Here is an 18,338-nt window from a genome sequence, read left to right as displayed (position 1 = left end):
AAGTTGATAGTCTCTTTAGCTTGACCTTTTTCTGAAAGCTCTAATCTTTTAATCCCCTACTCCCACATTTTATGTTTTTGAAATCATATCTAATCTGTTGTTTTGTGTGTGTCTATCCATTACACTCTTATCATTGTAATAGGTAATTCTAGTATTTTTGTCTTTTAACCTATATATCATCTTTATAGGTGGTTGATCTGCTACCTTTACTGTATTTTTGCCTTTACCAGTGATTATATTGCCTGGGGTTTGTTTGTTTGTTTGTTTGATCATTTTCTTATCCCTATTTGTGCTCTTCTCTTTCCCACTTAAATAAGTCCCTTCAGCATTTCCTGTAGAACTGGTCTCTTGATGATAAACTCCTTTAATTTTTGCTTGACTGGGAAGCTCTTTATCTCTCCTTCCATTTTGAATGATAACCTTGCTGGGTGAAAAATTCTTCATCGTAGGTTTTTTCCTTTCTGCACTGTAAATATGTCATGCCACTTTCTTCTAGCCTGTAGGGTTTCAGCTGAGAAGTCTGCTGATAGCTTTATTGGCTTTCCTTTGTACATCACTTGTTGCCTTTTTCTTACCACTTTTAGGATTCTCTCTTTATCTTTCATTTTGGAAGTTTTAATTATAATGTTTCTTGGTGTGGGCCTCTTGGTGTTCATCTTGTTTGGTGCTGTGTCTCCTGTACTTGGACGTCTGTTTCCTTCCTTAGGTTAGGAAAGTTTTCAGCTACTATTTCTTCCAATATATTCTCTGTCCCTTTTTCTCTCTCTTCTCCTTCTGGGACACCTATAATACGAATGTTAGTGTGCTCGATATTGTCCCAGAGTTCCCTTAGACTGTTCTCATTCTCTTTAATTCTTGTTTCTTTTATCTTTTATCTTGGGTGATTTCCTCTAGTCTTTCTTCCAGGCCACTGATCCATTCTTCTGTATCATCTACTCTGCTTTTGAGTCCTTCTAGTGAATTTTTCATTTCCAGTATTGTATTCTTCATTTCTGATTGCTTCTTTTTTATATTTTCCAATTCTTTGTTGTTCTCACTGTATTCACCCAGTCTTCTCCCAATATCAGTGAGCATCCTATGAGTTTTTGTGTGAACTCTTTGTCAGGTAGATTTCTTATTTCTGTTTCATTTAGTTCTTTTTCTTGGGTTTTGTCCCATTCCTTTGCTTGGAATGTATTCCTTTGTCCCCTCATTAAGCCTCTTTCTCTGTGCTTTTATCTGTGTATTAGGTGAGTCCTCTATGTCTCCTGATCTTGGAGAAGTGGCCTTATGTAAGAGGTGTCTTTTGAGTGTCGGCAGTGTGCTTCCATCTCATTACCAGTCCAAATGATCCAGGAGTGACCCCCGTGTGGACTACTTGTGTCTTTCTGCTGGGGCAGTGTTGCTCTTACTGCAGGTACCCAAGGAGTCTACTCCTTCCTTCCCATGACCAGTTATTTATAAATCGGGTTTGGGGAATCTCAGCACCATTGGCTACAAGGTCTAAGCGCACACTCCTGCTGCAGTTTTCCTGTTAATTGCATAGGTACCCTGTGTAGCTGGTTGCTAGGTTCAGGGGTTTACAGTTGCTGTAGGCCTCAGGCCGGGAAGGCTGTTGTCAGTTCTCTTAGGATTGCAGCTGAGTGGGGTGGGCCTTAGGCACAGGAACACCCAATTGTTTCAGGCTTTGGAAGGTGAGGCCAATTCTCTTTATGGCTGTTTTTAAAGCCCGGTCATCTGCTGCTGATAAGCCCCACCCCCACAGGTCCACACACCCTTGTCAACACAGTCCAGGCCTGTGCCAATTTCCTGACCCCCTGGAGCATAACCCATTACCCCACTGCAGAGACCCCCACCTCCCACCAATGACCCCCCCACAGCATACCTGGTCCTCACACAGGCCCTGCACCACAGAGGTGGACTTACTGCCTGTAGAGGATAAAGGCACCCAGTCTATGCAGGGTGACAAATAGGCTGAAAGCTTGCTGTTGAGTGAGGCCGATCCCTAGGGTGGGCTTCCTGAGGTGGCTAGACTGGATTAAATTTGCACTCTAGTGGATGTGTCAGACCCAAGAGCTAACAGGCCAGGGGAAGAACTTCAATGGTGTCTGCCAGTCTCTGTGTCGGCATGCCTATACTAGGTCACAACAATGGCCGCCACCAATGTCTCAGGCTCTGGAGAGGTCTCACCTCTCACCAAGATGCACCCAGAGCCTACCACTTGAAAATCCTTTCACCAAAGGACTGTACAGCCTTCTTTCTGGTGATTTTAGGTTGCCTCTGAGGCTGGTGAATTTGTGTATGGGCCCTTTAAGAGCTGGGTTTTTTTGGGGTTTGTCTGATAGCTTTTCTGGGGGTAGCCCCCATTGCAGTTAATAGCCAGCAAAGCCAGATAGTAGGGCACTCATCTCAGTTGTGCTGAGTCTGAAGGATGCTTGTCATTGTAAGCTGCCCCCACTCAGGTCCCCACTTCTCCAGGGAGGGCTGCATACCTTAGGGTGACTCCAGCCTCTCCAGCTGTGGAGCTCCGCTACTCATGAAGGTGGCTTTTTTTCTCTCCAGGAGGAATTTCTGCCTCTTCTGCTTCACTCAGGACTATCCTTTGTTGTGGGTTATTTTTATCTAGTTTTAAGTTTTCTCTCCAGGGTAATTTTTCCAAAAATAGTTGTAACCTGGTTGTGTCCATGGGAGGAGGTGAGTTCAGAGGCTTCCTCCACTGCCATCTTGATGAGATCTCTCTGAATTAGTAAAACTTTTAAAAATTGATTGTTTAGTGGCTGGCCTGGTGGCACAGTGATTAAGTTTGCAAGTTCTTCTTCAGCAGTCTTGGGTCCATGGGTTCAGATCCCTGGTGCAGACCTACAGAACACTCAACAAGCCATGCTGTGGCAGCCTCACACATACAAAATAAAGGAAGATTGGCACAGACGTTAGCTCAGCAACAATCTTCTTCAAGCAAAAAGAGGAATGTTGGCAATAGATGTTAGCTCACCAAAACTTCCTCACCAAAACAGCAACAGCAACAAAAATTTAATAGATTTTATTTCGCAGAGCAGTTTTAGGTTTACAGAAAAATTGAGCAGAAAGCATTCATATACCTCTCCCTCACCCCTAACCAGTTCCCCTATTATTAACATCTTGCTTCTGCGTGGTATATTTGTTCCAATTAAACTAACATTGATATATTATTAACTAAAGCACATAGTTGATATTAGAATTCACTCCTTTATATTGTTCAGGTTTTTTTAGTTTTTGACAAATACACGATGACATGTATCCACTGTTACAGCATCACACAGAATAGTTTCATTGCCCTTTGTTAAAAATCCCCTTTGCTCTACCTACTTATCCTTCTCCCCCTCAAAGCTGAACCCCCAGTAACCACTGATCATTCTGTTATCTCTATAGTTTGCCTTCTCCAGAATGTCATATTGTTGAAATCGTGCAACATGTAGACTTTTCACTTTGACTTCTTGGTACATCTATTTTAGAGAAGAGCTTAGCAGCGATAGTTAAGTTGAACACACGCATATCTACAATCCCGTAATTCTTCTTCTGGGTCTAGAACTCACAGAATGTCCTGCATATATGCACTACACAATGTACAAGAAGGTTTGTGGCAGCATTGTTTGTAGTAGAAAAATGCTGAAAGCAAATAAAATAGCCATAGAAAATAGAACAGACAAGTTTGTAGCAGCCTAGCAGTGGAATATTATGCAACATGGATGAATTTCACAAGGACAGTATTGGATAGCAAAAGCAGAACCTAGAAGAATAAATGTCATATTATTCCATTTATATGCAGTTCTACAGCAGGCAAAACTTAAGGATCAAAATAGAATTGTTAAAACTGTAAAGAAAAGCAAAGAAATTTTGAAAATATTAAAGATTCTGGGTATTTTCAAGAGAAGAGGAAGATGCAATTGAGGAGGAGACACAAGGGGCTGAACAATATTGTTAGTTTTCTACTAGTTAAGCCTGGAGACTGTTACATGAGTATTTTTTTAATATTACTCTTTAAAGTGTAATTAGACATCACATACATGCAAACACATACATATATATGTATATATACACAAGCAGCATACATATATATGTATATACACACAAGCAGCATACTATATATACATGTATATTTAAACTGTATATATGTTACATATGCTCCTTTGTTTGCTATTTCAATATTTTTCTAAAGTTTAAATAAAATTTTTAGTAAAATAGCTAAAAAATATTGCTCAATTTTGAAAAATATTCAAATTATTCCAAGGACTCAGGATTTGACCACACACACATGGCAGTTTGAGCACCACCTCTACTAAACATCGCTAGTTTAGTGGCACTGGGAAACTTACAAAGCCTCTTTTAATACTAATTCCCTCCTTTATACCAATTAGTAAAATAAAATAATAATTTGTGACAGGTATCAGCTTATAGCAATGAAGTTAGCTACATTTGCCTTGAGCAGAGGCAATTCCTCAGGACTGAAGACAAAACTTTACCATTTCAGATGGAAACATAGGGCGTTATATTTATGTACAGAGGGCAGGGAAATATCTTTTAAAAATTCAGATACGTTTGGATTAAACTACACTGAAGTCCTGCCTGAGTTCAATTCAGGTTGCCTAAATTTCCAGATATTCTGCCTATGCATTCTTGGTCCCAGGCTCTGAAAGGTTGAACCCCCTATCAAATTGGACTGATCGCCCATACTCACATCATCACTTGGAAAGCCCCTTTAAAATCTCTACTCTCACGACCATGCTTCACACCCAATTGGCCAACCTAGGACACAGAGGGCTACAGTCAAGTTTGAGTTCATTCACCACCTGCGGGCAGTACCAGTCCTGCCTGGGCAATTTTCCTGGTCTTGTACAGAAAGCCATCTCATTTCAGTTTGTGGCCAGGACTACTTAATATAAGAGGAAAAAAAGTGACATACCACATTACCACAACTCTATAACATACCTGAAACACAATTTGGACAATCGATAAGAAATTAGACACAAAAATACAATTAAATATATAATTAATGTCATTCACAAGAATAAATTTCAAGTGTATTACAAAACAAATTAGACACGAAAATAAAATTATGAAACTGCCAGAAGGAATATTTTTGTTATCTTGAGAAAAGAAAAGCTTTGCTACATAAAGTTTGTAAACTATAAAAAAAGTAAAATAAGAAGCCTGAAAGCTGTAACTGCATAAAAATTTTAAACGCTTGTAGGACAAGGGATATCATGTGAAAAAGAAAAAAAACATTCAGGAAAAGATAGTTGTGTAGGTATGTTTTTAATAAACTTTTCCTATGACTCCTTAAATTGAACAAAAACTAAACAGAGAAGAAAACTAAGTGCAAGACAAAACAGAGAGTGAGGAAAAAATGCCACATCAAGATTCACTAAAAAGGAGCTAGTCAGAAAGGAAAGAATACTCATGTTGCATGTGCAGGATGAAGCAGGACTTATATTCAATTAATAGGAAAAATAATGCTCATCGTGGTGAAAATTTTCCTCTACTGAGTATATTTACCAGCACTCCTTTCATATCTCGATTCCTCAGACTGTAGATAAAGGGATTTAGCATGGGACTGACCAGAGTGTACAATAGAGACACAATGACATCCTTGTCATTGGAATTATTGGATGAGGGGAAAAAGTACAGTCCAATAATTGCTCCATAGTACAGAGACACCACAGAGAGGTGAGAGCCACATGTGGAGAAGGCTTTGTAGATTCCGTTGGTGGAGGGAACTCTAAGAATGGTGCTACCAATGTGGCCATAAGAGACCAGGATACATATGAATGGCAGCGTAGTGGCCACTGATCCTTCAGTGAGGATAACCCATTCATTGACTGTGGTATCTGAGCTGGACAGCTTAAGTAAGGTGGAGATGTCACAAAAGAAGTGGGGGAGAGTGTTTTCTCCACAGAAAGATAGACTGACCAGGAGGAGGGTGTGCAAAAGGGCACTGGTACAGGATAGGACCCAGGATACAGTTACTAGCAGGAAACACAGGTTCTGATTCATGATGGTGATATAGTGGAGGGGGTGACAGATGGCCACATACCTGTCATAGGCCATTGATGTGAGAAGGAAGCTGTCAAGACCCCCAAACAGCAAGACACAATACACCTGGGAAATGCACCCAGCATATGAGATGGACTGACTCTGTGTCTGCATATTCGTGAGCATCTTTGGGACAGTGACAGATGAGAAAGAGACATCAGAGAAGGCCAAGTGGCTGAGGAAGAAGTACATGGGAGTGTGGAGGTGAGAGTCTACCCTAATGAGCAGGATGATAAGCAAGTTCCCCAGCACTGTGGTCAGGTACATGACCAAGAAAAGAGTGTAGTATATGTCTTGATTCTTCATCCAGATGGGGAGCCCCAGGAGGAGGAATTCAGACACGCTGCTCTGATTATCCTTCCTCATGTTCTTCTATTTTGCTGGAGATAAAAAAAAGAGATGGAAATGTGCAAGAGTGAGAAGTCATTATGACCATCAAATAATGGAAACACGGTTTTGAACTAGTCAGTATGTGAATTTTAACCTGAATAGCACATTCTTTTTGTCCCACTAATATGCTAAAACTCCATTAAAAACCTGATCTAACATACATTAATAACACTGTTCATATACTATTTTGCACAGATAGATATATAGGATAAATTCCTAGAAATAGAATTGGAGGAAACATACATTCACGATTTTGATAGACATTGTTAAATTACAAGAGTCTAAGGTGATGAGGAAGCCTGTTCTTACGAGTTCTTTACAATGAGTCCTTAATAATAAAAGCCTGCTGTGTGAAGGTTATAAAAATGGGCATTCCAGTTGTTTGCAGAGGACAGGACTACGGCATCCAGGAGCATGGTCAGCATGGGAAATTTATGGGGTTGGAGAATTATCTAGGAACCAGATTATGTAAGATTTTTTCCTCTATAATGGAAAATTTTGACTCTATTCTCAGACTAGTAGAACACCCATGAGAAGGTTTTAGGAAAGGAATGAATGAATTTTTTTTTCTGTCTCTACTGGGTAGAGAGCAAATTATAACAATTCAAGAGTGTCAGCAGAAGTTTAACCGGATGCCATTGCTGTAGTTTGTATACAAAATAGTACCTGCTTACATCTGGATCATGGCAGCAGAGAAGAAGATAATTACAGTTTGGGATAAAATTTGGAGGAAAAACCAACAAGACTTAATAGGGGGTAAGGAATAAGCAAGAGAAAACATGTTTTTCCCTATCCTTTCAAAAATTAGATAGCGGATCAGTTTGAGATAAATTATTCTACATGGAGCAGTCTGTTATACCCTGGTGTGAGGAGTGGTAGAGCCATGTTATGGATCAGTAGCACAGACTGGACACACACACACACACACAAATACACATAAACACATGCAATCACACCACTGAATATAAATTCTACTCCTGTTCTGACATTGCCTCTTGGGTGATGAGCATATATACTCTCAGCTACAGGTCTGGAAAGGTTCTTCCATTACTCTCTAGAAGACACAGAATACAATGAAGAGAGTGGAGTCTTTAAGGGTCTCAAACATGCATTGCAACAGGGAGAAGAATTATCCATTCAAAACCAAATAAGATACACATATGTACACACACTTGTTTATAACTCCTAAGCAATGGGCATGGGTTCCAACTTTACCAATCATGGAGAGGATTGGCACGGGTTGGGGAAGGGAGGGCAACTCTCCACCTCCAGCTCCAAATTACAGACAAACAGGAAATAATTGCTTGGTTACCTTTCTCTTGAGGGAAGAGCTATTCATTGATAGCAGGCAACAGGAGAGTTCATACTTGGAAGAATAATGATAATAAACACAAAGCAGCTCCTAGGAACTTCGTGATTCACAAAGCTTTTTGCCTCATCTGTTGACATGGGGAAAATGTGAACCAGAGTCCATAAGAAATCAAACTGGAATGTGAGTGTATTAACCACAGTCTCTTGTTTCTGAGTCCCATGCTATTTCAAGAACACCAGAAACACTCTTAATACTTTCACTCTCTGAATAAAAGATTGAAGGACTTTATATCCCATCAGCACAAATGGGCCCTAGGAAATGGACTACAGTTTCTAGAAATTTTGGTCTCCTGCCCAAAGGCTATGGAGTCTGCATTCCCTTGGTGCAAGTTTTTCACAATACCATAGATTAACCATTCAAGAGATGCTTTCCATTAAACTCCTTACAAAATTGATTTCAAATTTATTGCAGGGCTGCCCATGGCCAAGTGGTTAACTTCTGGTGCTCCACTTCAGCAGCCCGGGGTTGCAGGTTTGGATCCTGGGTGCAGACATACACAGCACTCATTAAAATACACTGTGGTGGTATCCCACATAGAAGAACTAGAATGACTTACAGCTAGGATATACAACTATATACTGGGGCTTCGGGGGAAAAAAATAGGAAGATTGGCAACAGATGTTAGCTGAGGGCCAACCTTCCTCACCAAAAGGCATACAAAAAAAAATATTGCATACATCTCCAGCTCCATTTCTTCAAAGCCAGGTAGAAGATGAATGTCGTGTTGTTACTGGAGATGAAGATGTGTGAATATTCATGTGCTATTAATTCGTTCTGTTTAGTGTTAAATCAGTCAATACTTGGAACTGCTATTTGAATGATGAGTCTTGTAAGGTATTTAGGTTTCAGAAATGGATTCTAGATACTGTCAATCATAGATGATAATCTGTTGCTCAATTATAATATGTACAATTGAACTACCTGTGTTCCTAAAAGTCAAGAGTCGACAATTCTTCCTTCTCAAACCAGAAGAACATCATTGGCACCTCCCTCTTTTCTTATATGCATGGAGATAAAAATAAAACCCATGACTCTGCAGAATTTCTTATTTTATTAAACAGTATTAGAAAAAGTGTCTCTTTGAATTAAGAAATGACATTACTACTTCGCCAGGTACCAGATACTATTTCCTAGAAGAACTTCATGTTTATCCTCTGCTATTCCAGTCCTGACCATCTTTCCAAAGCCTATTCAAAACCTGCCCCCTTCAATAGCTTATAATTTAATAACAAAAATACACTCACATATGCATACACAAAAAAAGTGATAAATAAGCAAAGTGAGATTAATAGCTATTTCAGAGAAAAGAAACTCAAATTGGCTAATAATCATATAAAAAGATGGTCAAACAATAATAATCAAGGAAGACAAATAAAACCTCAATAAGGTTCCATTTTTATATTAATAGATTAGAAAATTTGTTAGAGGATGCTCTTTCTTGACAATAATGTGTATTAGTTCAAAGTCTTTTATCCATTTCTACTAGAGAAACAATATGACATTATATTTTCCAGTTGAAAATTTGCATTGTCTTGGACCATGCAATTCTACTCTCAGGTATACATCCTAAAGAAGCTTTGCACATGTACAACTGGAGATATAAACAAGAAAGTTCACAGCAACATTGTTCAAAATAGCAGAAAAAATGAAAAAAAAGTTCAACAACAACTAAATTATGGTATTTTTATATAGGGAATATAGTAGAGCAATTATATGCCATGTCAGCAGATATAGAAATGAAATATTGAGAGAAAAAATGCAAGACTCCAAAAATATGACAAAATGCAGAAATAAACAAAGATTTTATATCTTTATGCATTTTTATGGACCTAAGTTTGTGTCGCTCCAGTATTAATATATTGAACTCCTAACCCCCAGTGTGGCTGTATTTGGAGATGGGGCATCTAAGAACACAATTAAGGTTAAACGAGATCGTAAGGATGGGCCCTGATCCAGTAGGATTAGCGTCCTCATAGGAGGAGACAACAGAGAACTCGCGCTTTCTTTCTCTGCACACACACCAAGAAAAGGCAGTGTGAGGACATAGTGAGAAGGTGGCCATCTGCAAGCCGGGAAGAGGTCTCTCACCAGAAACCAAATCTGCCAGAACCTTGATCTTGAACTTCTAGCCACCAGAACTGTGGGAAAATTACTTTCTGTCATCTAAGCCACCCAGTCTGTGGTATTCTGTTATGGCAGGACGAGCAGACTTAAGACGAATATGTATGTATTTTTGTCTATGCATGTATGTGTGGAAACGTATGTATACACACATGCATACAAATGTAAATATGTATAGACACACCCATATAAAGAGGGAGACAGAGACAGAGACAGAGAGATAAATCACATAGAAATAAAACTATAAAAATTTAATGGAATCATAAACATAAAATTCAGGCTATTCAATTCCTCTTGAGAGGAGACAGGGAGGCAGGATTTGGAGGAAGCCAGAGATAGATTCGAATGATGCTTTTCAAAAAATAAATATTTGTTAATGGAAGTATACCCTACATAGAGAAAAATTAGCATACATTAAGAGCACAGTTTGATGAATTATCACAAACAAGAACACCCATGAAATCATCAGCCAGATAAAGAAAAAATCCTCCATCTTGCCCCTTCCAGTTATTTCCTCCAAAGGTAAATCTTATTCTTATTTTTGTCACTGCATATTATTCTTGACTGTTTTTTACTTCATAAACATGAAAGGAAATTAAACAGTCTGTATTCTTTTTATATTTTTATTGTAATATATACTTTACAGCAATGATGTGCTCAGATATTAGTGAACTAGTCAACCCATTTTGACAAATGCATATCAATACACAAAGTATTGACTCCGGAGAATTCCTTCGAGCCCCTTCCCGGAAGATATCGTCGAGAAGCAAACACTATTCTCTTTGCTTTAGCAATAGGTTAAAACAGTTCTGGAATTGGCTCCAGCTCTGGCACTGGAGCTAGAATTGGCACTGGAGCTGGATCTAGCTCTATAGATATTGCTCGAGATGGTGCTGGAGCTCGCTCTAGCTCTGAGGCTGGCTCTAGCTTAAAACTGGTGCTAGCTCCAACTCAACCTAGCATGTACTCAAGCTGGTGGTACTGAATCTGACTTTAGAACTGGAGCTGGCTCTAGCTTTGGACTGATTCTAGTTCTGGTGCTGATGTTGGAACTGGCACAGTAGCTGGCTCTAGCTGTGAAGCTGGTGATACACCAAGCCCTGGAGCTGGCACTAGAAGTGGAAGAGGAGAAATGTTCATCAACATGAGTGGCTTTCCATTTGCCTTTTGAAAGACAGAAAACGTCATATTGCTTTTAAGAGAAGTCTCAGCCCAGACCCCACCCTAGGAAGTCTTCTCAGAGTGCAGTCTACCAGATGAGTGGTCTGAGGCTATTTTGTGTTCCGGGCCCAACACCAGCCTCTGGAGGCTTCTCCTAGTGTGGTCCAACTCCATCCCCCTCCTCAAATGCACACAGGTACCCCAATCCTCCTCTCCCTCAGGCTCTGCCCCATAGGCTCTGGATGCCCATGTGGGTGCAGAGAAGGTGGGCATGGCACTCCATGTCCAATCCAGGCAGGTTGAGCTGCACATAGGCCACTAAATGCTTTAGTCCAATAAAGTGCAGAGACTGACAGAAATCCTCCTAGTACTGGTCTAGCCAGATGCCTAGGATGGAGGAGTTGGTGCTGGCGGTAGGTGGATATGCAGCAGAGCCAAAGGCCTGCCTTTTCCTTCCACATTGCTCTCCCACAGCACCCCACTGTGGGGCTGGGCTCCTGCGATAACCCTGCCTGTCCAGAGGCCAGCCCCACACCCCCACACTGCAGTGGCAGGCCTAGTCACTGGGCAGAGGCTGACAAAGAGCCTCCATCAGAAGGAGCCCTCAGTAAATGATCTGATCACCCCTCCCCTTCTTAAGTAAGGCTTCAATAAGGCTGACATACTTTTCTGTAGGTCTTCCCTGCCCCCCCCCCGAATATAAATTCCATAAGAACAGAGAGAGTGGTGTCTGCTCTGTTCACTCCACTGAACTGGCACGGAGTAGGTGCTCCATGAATATCTGACAAATGAGGGAACAGAGTCTATCCTTCTGCCAGGCTTCACAAGAAGTTTGTGGCACATCAACCTGTAGTTTATGAGACTGGTATACTTTGGGTATATTCCCAGCTCCAAAGCCCCCAGCCTGATGCTCTGACTTTCCTGCAGCTTCCTTGAGCCACCCACTGTGCTTTGTAAAGAACTCTTTTTTTCTTAGTTAGCTGGCTAGAGTTTTATCAATTGTACTGATCTTGTCAAAGAACAAACTTCGGGTTTCAATGATTTTCTCTATTGACTTCCTGTTTGCAATTTTACTGATTTCTCCTCCAATTTTTTTTCTTCTGCTGCTTTATTTTTATATTATCTTCTTTCTCTAGTTGCTTAACATAGAAGCTTACATGACCAGTTTTAGATCTTTCTTATTTTCTAGTATATTCATTCAATACTATAAATTTCCCTCTAAGCACTGCTTTTTCTGCATCCCATAATTTTCATAAGTTGTGTTTTCATTTTCATTGAGTTTAAAATATTCAAAAATTTGTCTTGAGACTTCTTGTTTGACCCATGTAGTATTTACACATGTGTTGTTTAATCTCCAAATATTTTGAGATTTTCCAGCTGTGTATCTGCTTTAACACCTAGTTTAATTCCATTGTGGTCTGAGAGCATATTTTGTATGATTTCTATTCTTTTAAAGTTTTCAAGGTGTGTTTTATAATCTAGAATGTAGGCTATCTTGGTGAATATGCCAAGCGAGCTTGAGAAAAACTGTGTAATCTGCTATTGTTGTATGATGTGATCTAGAAATATCAATTTGATCCAGTTGATTAATGGTGCTATTCAGTTCAACTATATCCTTACTGATTTTCTGCCTGCTTGATCTGTTGCTTACTGATAGAGGGGTGTTGAAATCTCCAACTATAATAGTAAATTTGTCTACTTCTCTTTGCCATTCTATCAGCGTTTAACACTCTGTTGTAAGATCCCTACACATTAATGATTATTATGTCTTCTTGGTGAATTGACCCCTTTATCTTTATGTAATGCCCTCTTTATTGCTGGTAATTTTTCAGTTCTGAAGTCAGCTTTTTCTGCCATTAATATAGCTACTCCACCTTTCTTTCAATTAGTATTTTCATGGTATGTCTTTCTCCATCCCTTTACTATTGTATTGTGGTAAAATATACATACTATAAAATTTACCATGTGAGTCATTTTTAAGTATACAGTTCAATGGTTTTAAGTACTCTCATTATTGTGCAACCATCACCACTATACATCTCCAGAACGTTTTCATCATCCCATACTGAAACTTTGTACCCATTAAACAATAACTATCAATTCCCCACCCCCACAGCTCCTAGTAACCAACATTCTACTTTCTGTCTCTACGCACTTGACTATTCTAGGTACCTCGTGTAAGTGACATCATAAAATATTTGTCCCTTTGTGTCCAGGTTATTTCACTTAACATAATACCTTTGAGGTTCATCTATTTTAGCACGTATCAGAATTTTATTCTTTTTCTTTTTTTTAAGACAGGTACCTGAGCTAATATCTGTTGCCAATCTTTTTTCTTTTCTTTTCTTTTCTTTTCTTCTTCTTCTTCCAAAAGCCCCCCAGTACATAGTTGTGTGTTCAAGTTGTAGGTCTTTCCAGTTGTGCTATGTAGGATACCACCTCAGCATGGCTTAATGAGTGGTGCTAGGTCTGCCCCCAGGATCTGAACTGGTGAAACCCTGGGCCGCTGAAGCAGAGCATGCAAACTTAACCACTCGGCCATGAGGTGGGCCCCAGAATTGTGTTCTTTTTAAGGCTGAATAATATTCCATTGTATATATACCAAATTTTGTTTATTCATTCATTTGTTTATGGACAATTGGGTTTCTTCCACCTTTGGGCTATTGTGAATAATGCTTCCATAAACATGAGTACACAAATAACTCTCTGGATCCGTGCTTTCAATTTTTTGTGTATATATACTCAGAGGTGGAATTGATGGACAATATAGTAACACTATTTTTTAATACTTTTGGGGAACCACAATAATATTTTCCAGGGTGGCTGCACCATTTTACACTCCCACCAGCAGTACAAAAATGTTCCAATTCCTCTACATTCGAGCCATCTGTTGTTTCCTGGTCTTTTGATAATGATCATCCTAATAGGTATGAAGTGGTATCCCATTGTGGTTTTGATTTAAATCTCCATAATGATTAGTGATGTCGAGCATCTTCTTATGTGCTCATTGGCCATTTGTATACCTTCTTTGGAGAAATGTCATTGAAGACCTTTGCCCATTTTTGAATTGGGTGATTGCTTTTTGATGTTGTTGTTGAGTTTTAGAGTTCTTTTTATATTCTGGATGTCAATCCCTTATGGATATATGATTTGTAAATATTTCCTCCAATATTTTCTCTGTCTGCTCCTACACTTTTAATTTATTAGTGTCTTCATATTTAAAGTAGGTTTCTTATAAGCACATATAGTTGGGTCTTGTCTTTTTATCCACTCAGATGGTCTCTATCTTTTAATTGGTGTATTTAGTCCATTCACTTTTAAAGTGATTATTGATAAACTTGGATTGGTATCTACCATGTTGTACTTGTTTTCTATTTGTTACACTTGTCCTTTGTTTCTATCTCCCCCTATTTTTCTGCCTTCTCTGGTTTTAATTATTCACAAAATTCTACATTCTTTCATCTCTTAGAGTATCCATTATACTTCTTTAAAAATTTTTATTTGTTACTCTAGAGTTTGTAATATATATTTACAACTAATCTAAGTATTCTTTCAAATAACGCTACACCGAGCATAGGTACCTTATAACAGAGTATTTCCAATTCTTCCCTCTCATCGCTTAGAGCATTGCTGTCATTCACTTCACTTATCCATAAGCTACTTCCCTTTACACTGTTGCAATTATTACTTTGAACATTTATTTATTAGATAAATTAAGAACAAATAAAAGATTTTATTTTCTTTCATTTATTCCTTCTTGAACACTTTTCCTTTCTTTACATAGATCCAAATATCATTCTCTCTGAAGAACTTTTAACATTTCTTGTATGGTAGGTCCACTGGTGATAAAATTCTGTGTTTATTTTCTGAGAGAGTTTTACTTCTCTTTATTTTTGAAGGAAAGTTTTTCTGGATACAGAATTCTAGAATTCTTACTTGTTAACTGGAGTCTAGGTTGATGTTTAAATTAAAATCTTGGCTTTGGAAAGATAAATGCTTCCCTTGTCTTCCACATGCACAGAGGCAAAACAAAACCTATGACTCTGCTTTATTGTTTTATTTAAATGTAGTTTGAAGATCTGCTTCATTTAAATATAGAAACGATACTGTGACTGGTTGGGTAGTAGCAGAGGTTTGCTCTCTCCCATGCTTGTCTCACCTATGGAAAAGAACAAGAGACTAAAAAGGGGATTCCAAGAGTCACTAGCATGATTACTCTGCTCCACATCCTTTCAGAGTTATTGGAATCACCATAAGAGCTGCCCTGTTGGTCATGCCCTCAGTAGGAAAATGCTGACTTGGAGCTCTTCCTACCTTGAGGGTTTTCTTTCAATATCCAGTTGATTTGGGGCATATGTTGGAAATAAGACTATTCAGAATTCAGTGGAGCAAGCCTGTGCAACAGGATGACCCAGGGCCATCAACCAAAGGCACCCAAGGCAGAAGGGCCTCCAATCTCCATCTGTGTTCACAAATATCTGCAGGTTCAGTTTATAAGAAAATGGGGGAGGATGGATGTTTATAAATCCTCTTGGATTCACCCTTGCCTTCGTGTCTCACTTCATGAAGAACCATCTGGGGACTGGGCACCCAGAGTGGAATTCTAAAAAAATCTAAATCAAACAGCCAAATTTGTGCAGAAATTGGACTGAAGTGTCCACACTGCCCATAGCTAGAGCTTTAAGACCCACTGCAAATGGAGGGCTGGCTCTTTCCGAGGAAGGGCAGCCCTAGGAGGCATCAGGTATCCTTTTTCCCTCTAGCAGAATAGTCACTGTGAGGACACCCATATTCTTACTGGAAGTGATGGAACATTTCTCATTGGGAATCAAGGATAATACAAGTTCTGCTGCCCCATGCAGCAGAGATGAGCAGGGATATCCTCTCCCCAAAGAGGCAGCAGATACCCCTGGCTGACCTATGACTACCTTGGCTGCCCTGGGCCGTCTGGTTTGGTCAAGGGGTCTCAGGTATAAAGAGAAGATTCCTTGTCAAAGACTGAGTGATATGGACCCTCTCTGAAATGCAAGCCTCTTCTGGGTGACTGGCCTTGCTTTCTTGGCCAATGGAAGCCCAAGGATGCAACAATGTACTCTTCCTCTGCTATATTTGTATGCCATGCCTTCCTGTTGTTTGGGAAACCATGTACCCAGACAGTTGTGCCACATCAGAAGGGCCAGGGCTGTTAGGATCTAGGTGTGTGTTCAGCCCCAGGGCTACACTGAAAAGACCTTCCTGGCAGAGGCCAGCTCTGCTGTGTGTCTGGGTGACACCTGCAGCCATCAGGAAAGAGGAAGGATAACTCATGTCATCAGTAATTCTCTGGCTCTTGCCTTTGTGGATTGTATCCAAGGGAATGATGTTGACATAATTTAACAAGGTGCAGGCAGGAGGCTGTGCAGAGTCCTGTTGGCTCCCTCCTGGGCCAGGTATTAACCCTTTAGCTCCCAATCATTAGGAAGCCTCAGGAGGGCACTTGGGTGAGCTCAATGCTTGTTTACCACCTGGATTGGAGGTGCTTCAGTATGTAAGTGACAAGGCTGTGTCCGTGCACGTGCATGGATTATCAGTCTCGATGGCATCCCCCCTTCCCCACATCCCTCGTCCTTCAACCACCCCATGGGAAAGGCTCATACACTTATTATTTATATGATATAATAAATCATACATTTATTATTAAATAAAAATCAAGGCACAGACTTGGACAAAGAGCACAACCATCCCAGATGGCTGTAAGTTCTAAGGGCTCTGGCCCAGTCCCACTTAGAGACAAGTCGGTACCAACACAACTGAGTCTCTGAACTGGTGATTGCCTAAGATGGTGGACCTCAGAACCACAAGGCCCCAGACTTCACTTTGGCCAGTGGAAAAGAGTATCAAGGGTCCTTCACTGGCATGTGATAACTATCCTTATCCTGGCAAAACAGAGCTACCTGGGATTCATGAGGCCCTAGCCAGGGAGGAGTGGCCACGATGTGCCTGAAGAGGGGGTGGGGCCTTCTAGGGAACTGCTAGGTTAAACCAATTATACAAGGAGTTCAAGAGATGCTAGAAATCCTAATTCACAGCAGCAGGAATGCTTATGGAATGAGGCCCAGCTGTAGCCTTAAACTCTGCATCACAAATCTTTCCCCTGGATGTGAAACCAGTAGGAAAAGGACTCCTAAGGCCAGAGGCAAGGATCCCAGGAGGATTCAAATCTAAGGTAAAGGATCAACCACGGGCACCCTGGAGGGAGATTGAGAAAGCGAAGTCCTGTCTTTCCTTAATCCACTGGCTAATAATCTTCCCTTGGCCTTTTCCTTTTCACACTGTACATTTCCATGTTTTTACAATTTTTCACCACTTAGTGCTGATGGAATTCCAGAATCTGACTTTGAAATCTACAGGTTCCTAGTTAGTGGTCAAAAGAAACCTCATCAAGACAAGTAGAAAATGTTCCTCTTCCTCCAAAACTCCAGGAAGGTAGCCACCATCCTGGGGCAGGAAATAGTCCTTGCAAATGTAATATTTAAAGATATCCAAATTTCAGATGTTGCTGCTGTGCTTTATGAAGGTACATTCTGCCTACGAATCCCAGGAGTTCCAAGAGATAGTCTCAGCTCCTCATTGTAGTTAATGATACTGAAATGCTTCTACCCATTAAATGACCTGAAGACTCTGCAAGCTTTCTTATTTGCATGAGGAATAAGAGCATCTGTACCTCATTTAAATTAACATAGGAAATGAAAGAACAAAATTGCAATTCCCAGGCTATGGAGAAACAGAATTTTAGTATAATATTTAAGTGTAGGATTGGCTATTTATGACAAATAAATATTGGCCCTCCCCAAATAGTAAACTTTTTTTTTACTCTTATACAAATATTAAATCACCTCTCCCAAATCCTACCTCTTCCTAACTAACATCTGTCTCATACGGTCTCGTAAACCTCAGGATGCCTTGGCAAACAGCACTTGCAGCTGCATGAGATTTGATATTAATGGTTCTCAACTGGGCCCCTCCTCCACCTTGGAGCTGGAGGACTGGCCAAGTGGACACTGGGTGTGTTGGCAAATTTCCCGATACTGAGTAGGGGCTGCATCTGAGATGGTCGCAGGAGTTGGAGTGGGAGCTGCTGCTGGTACTGGGCTCCATGCTGGGGGCCTGGCTGCTGGATGAAAGGGCCAGCTTAAAATGAGGGAAGTCTCTTCCAAGGACACAGCCTACCCCTGCCCCTGCCCCTCACTACACTCTGCTCCAGGCA

General features: G+C 40.2%; 2 protein-coding genes across 2 annotated transcripts in view; one reads left to right on the top strand and one right to left on the bottom strand.

Annotated features, from left to right (window-relative positions):
• LOC124230503 (olfactory receptor 1L8-like) overlaps positions 1–18,338 on the top strand; it is a 91,848-nt gene that overhangs the window by 10,087 nt on the left and 63,423 nt on the right. The gene's annotated exons all lie outside the window — the stretch shown is intronic.
• LOC124230510 (olfactory receptor 50-like) lies at positions 5,473–6,435 on the bottom strand. The gene has a single exon (XM_046646662.1). It carries the CDS (start codon positions 6,412–6,414, stop codon positions 5,473–5,475), a length of 942 nt encoding a protein of 313 aa, XP_046502618.1. The 5' UTR covers positions 6,415–6,435.

Source organism: Equus quagga, chromosome 1 (assembly GCF_021613505.1).
Source record: "Equus quagga isolate Etosha38 chromosome 1, UCLA_HA_Equagga_1.0, whole genome shotgun sequence".
Taxonomy (NCBI): domain Eukaryota; kingdom Metazoa; phylum Chordata; class Mammalia; order Perissodactyla; family Equidae; genus Equus; species Equus quagga.
This window is presented reverse-complemented; position numbering and strand designations above follow the sequence as displayed.

Coding starts and splice junctions, on each gene's coding strand:
- LOC124230510 (XM_046646662.1), bottom strand. CDS start 6,414: ATGAGGAAGGATAATCAGAGCAGCGTGTCTGAATTCCTCCTCCTGGGG.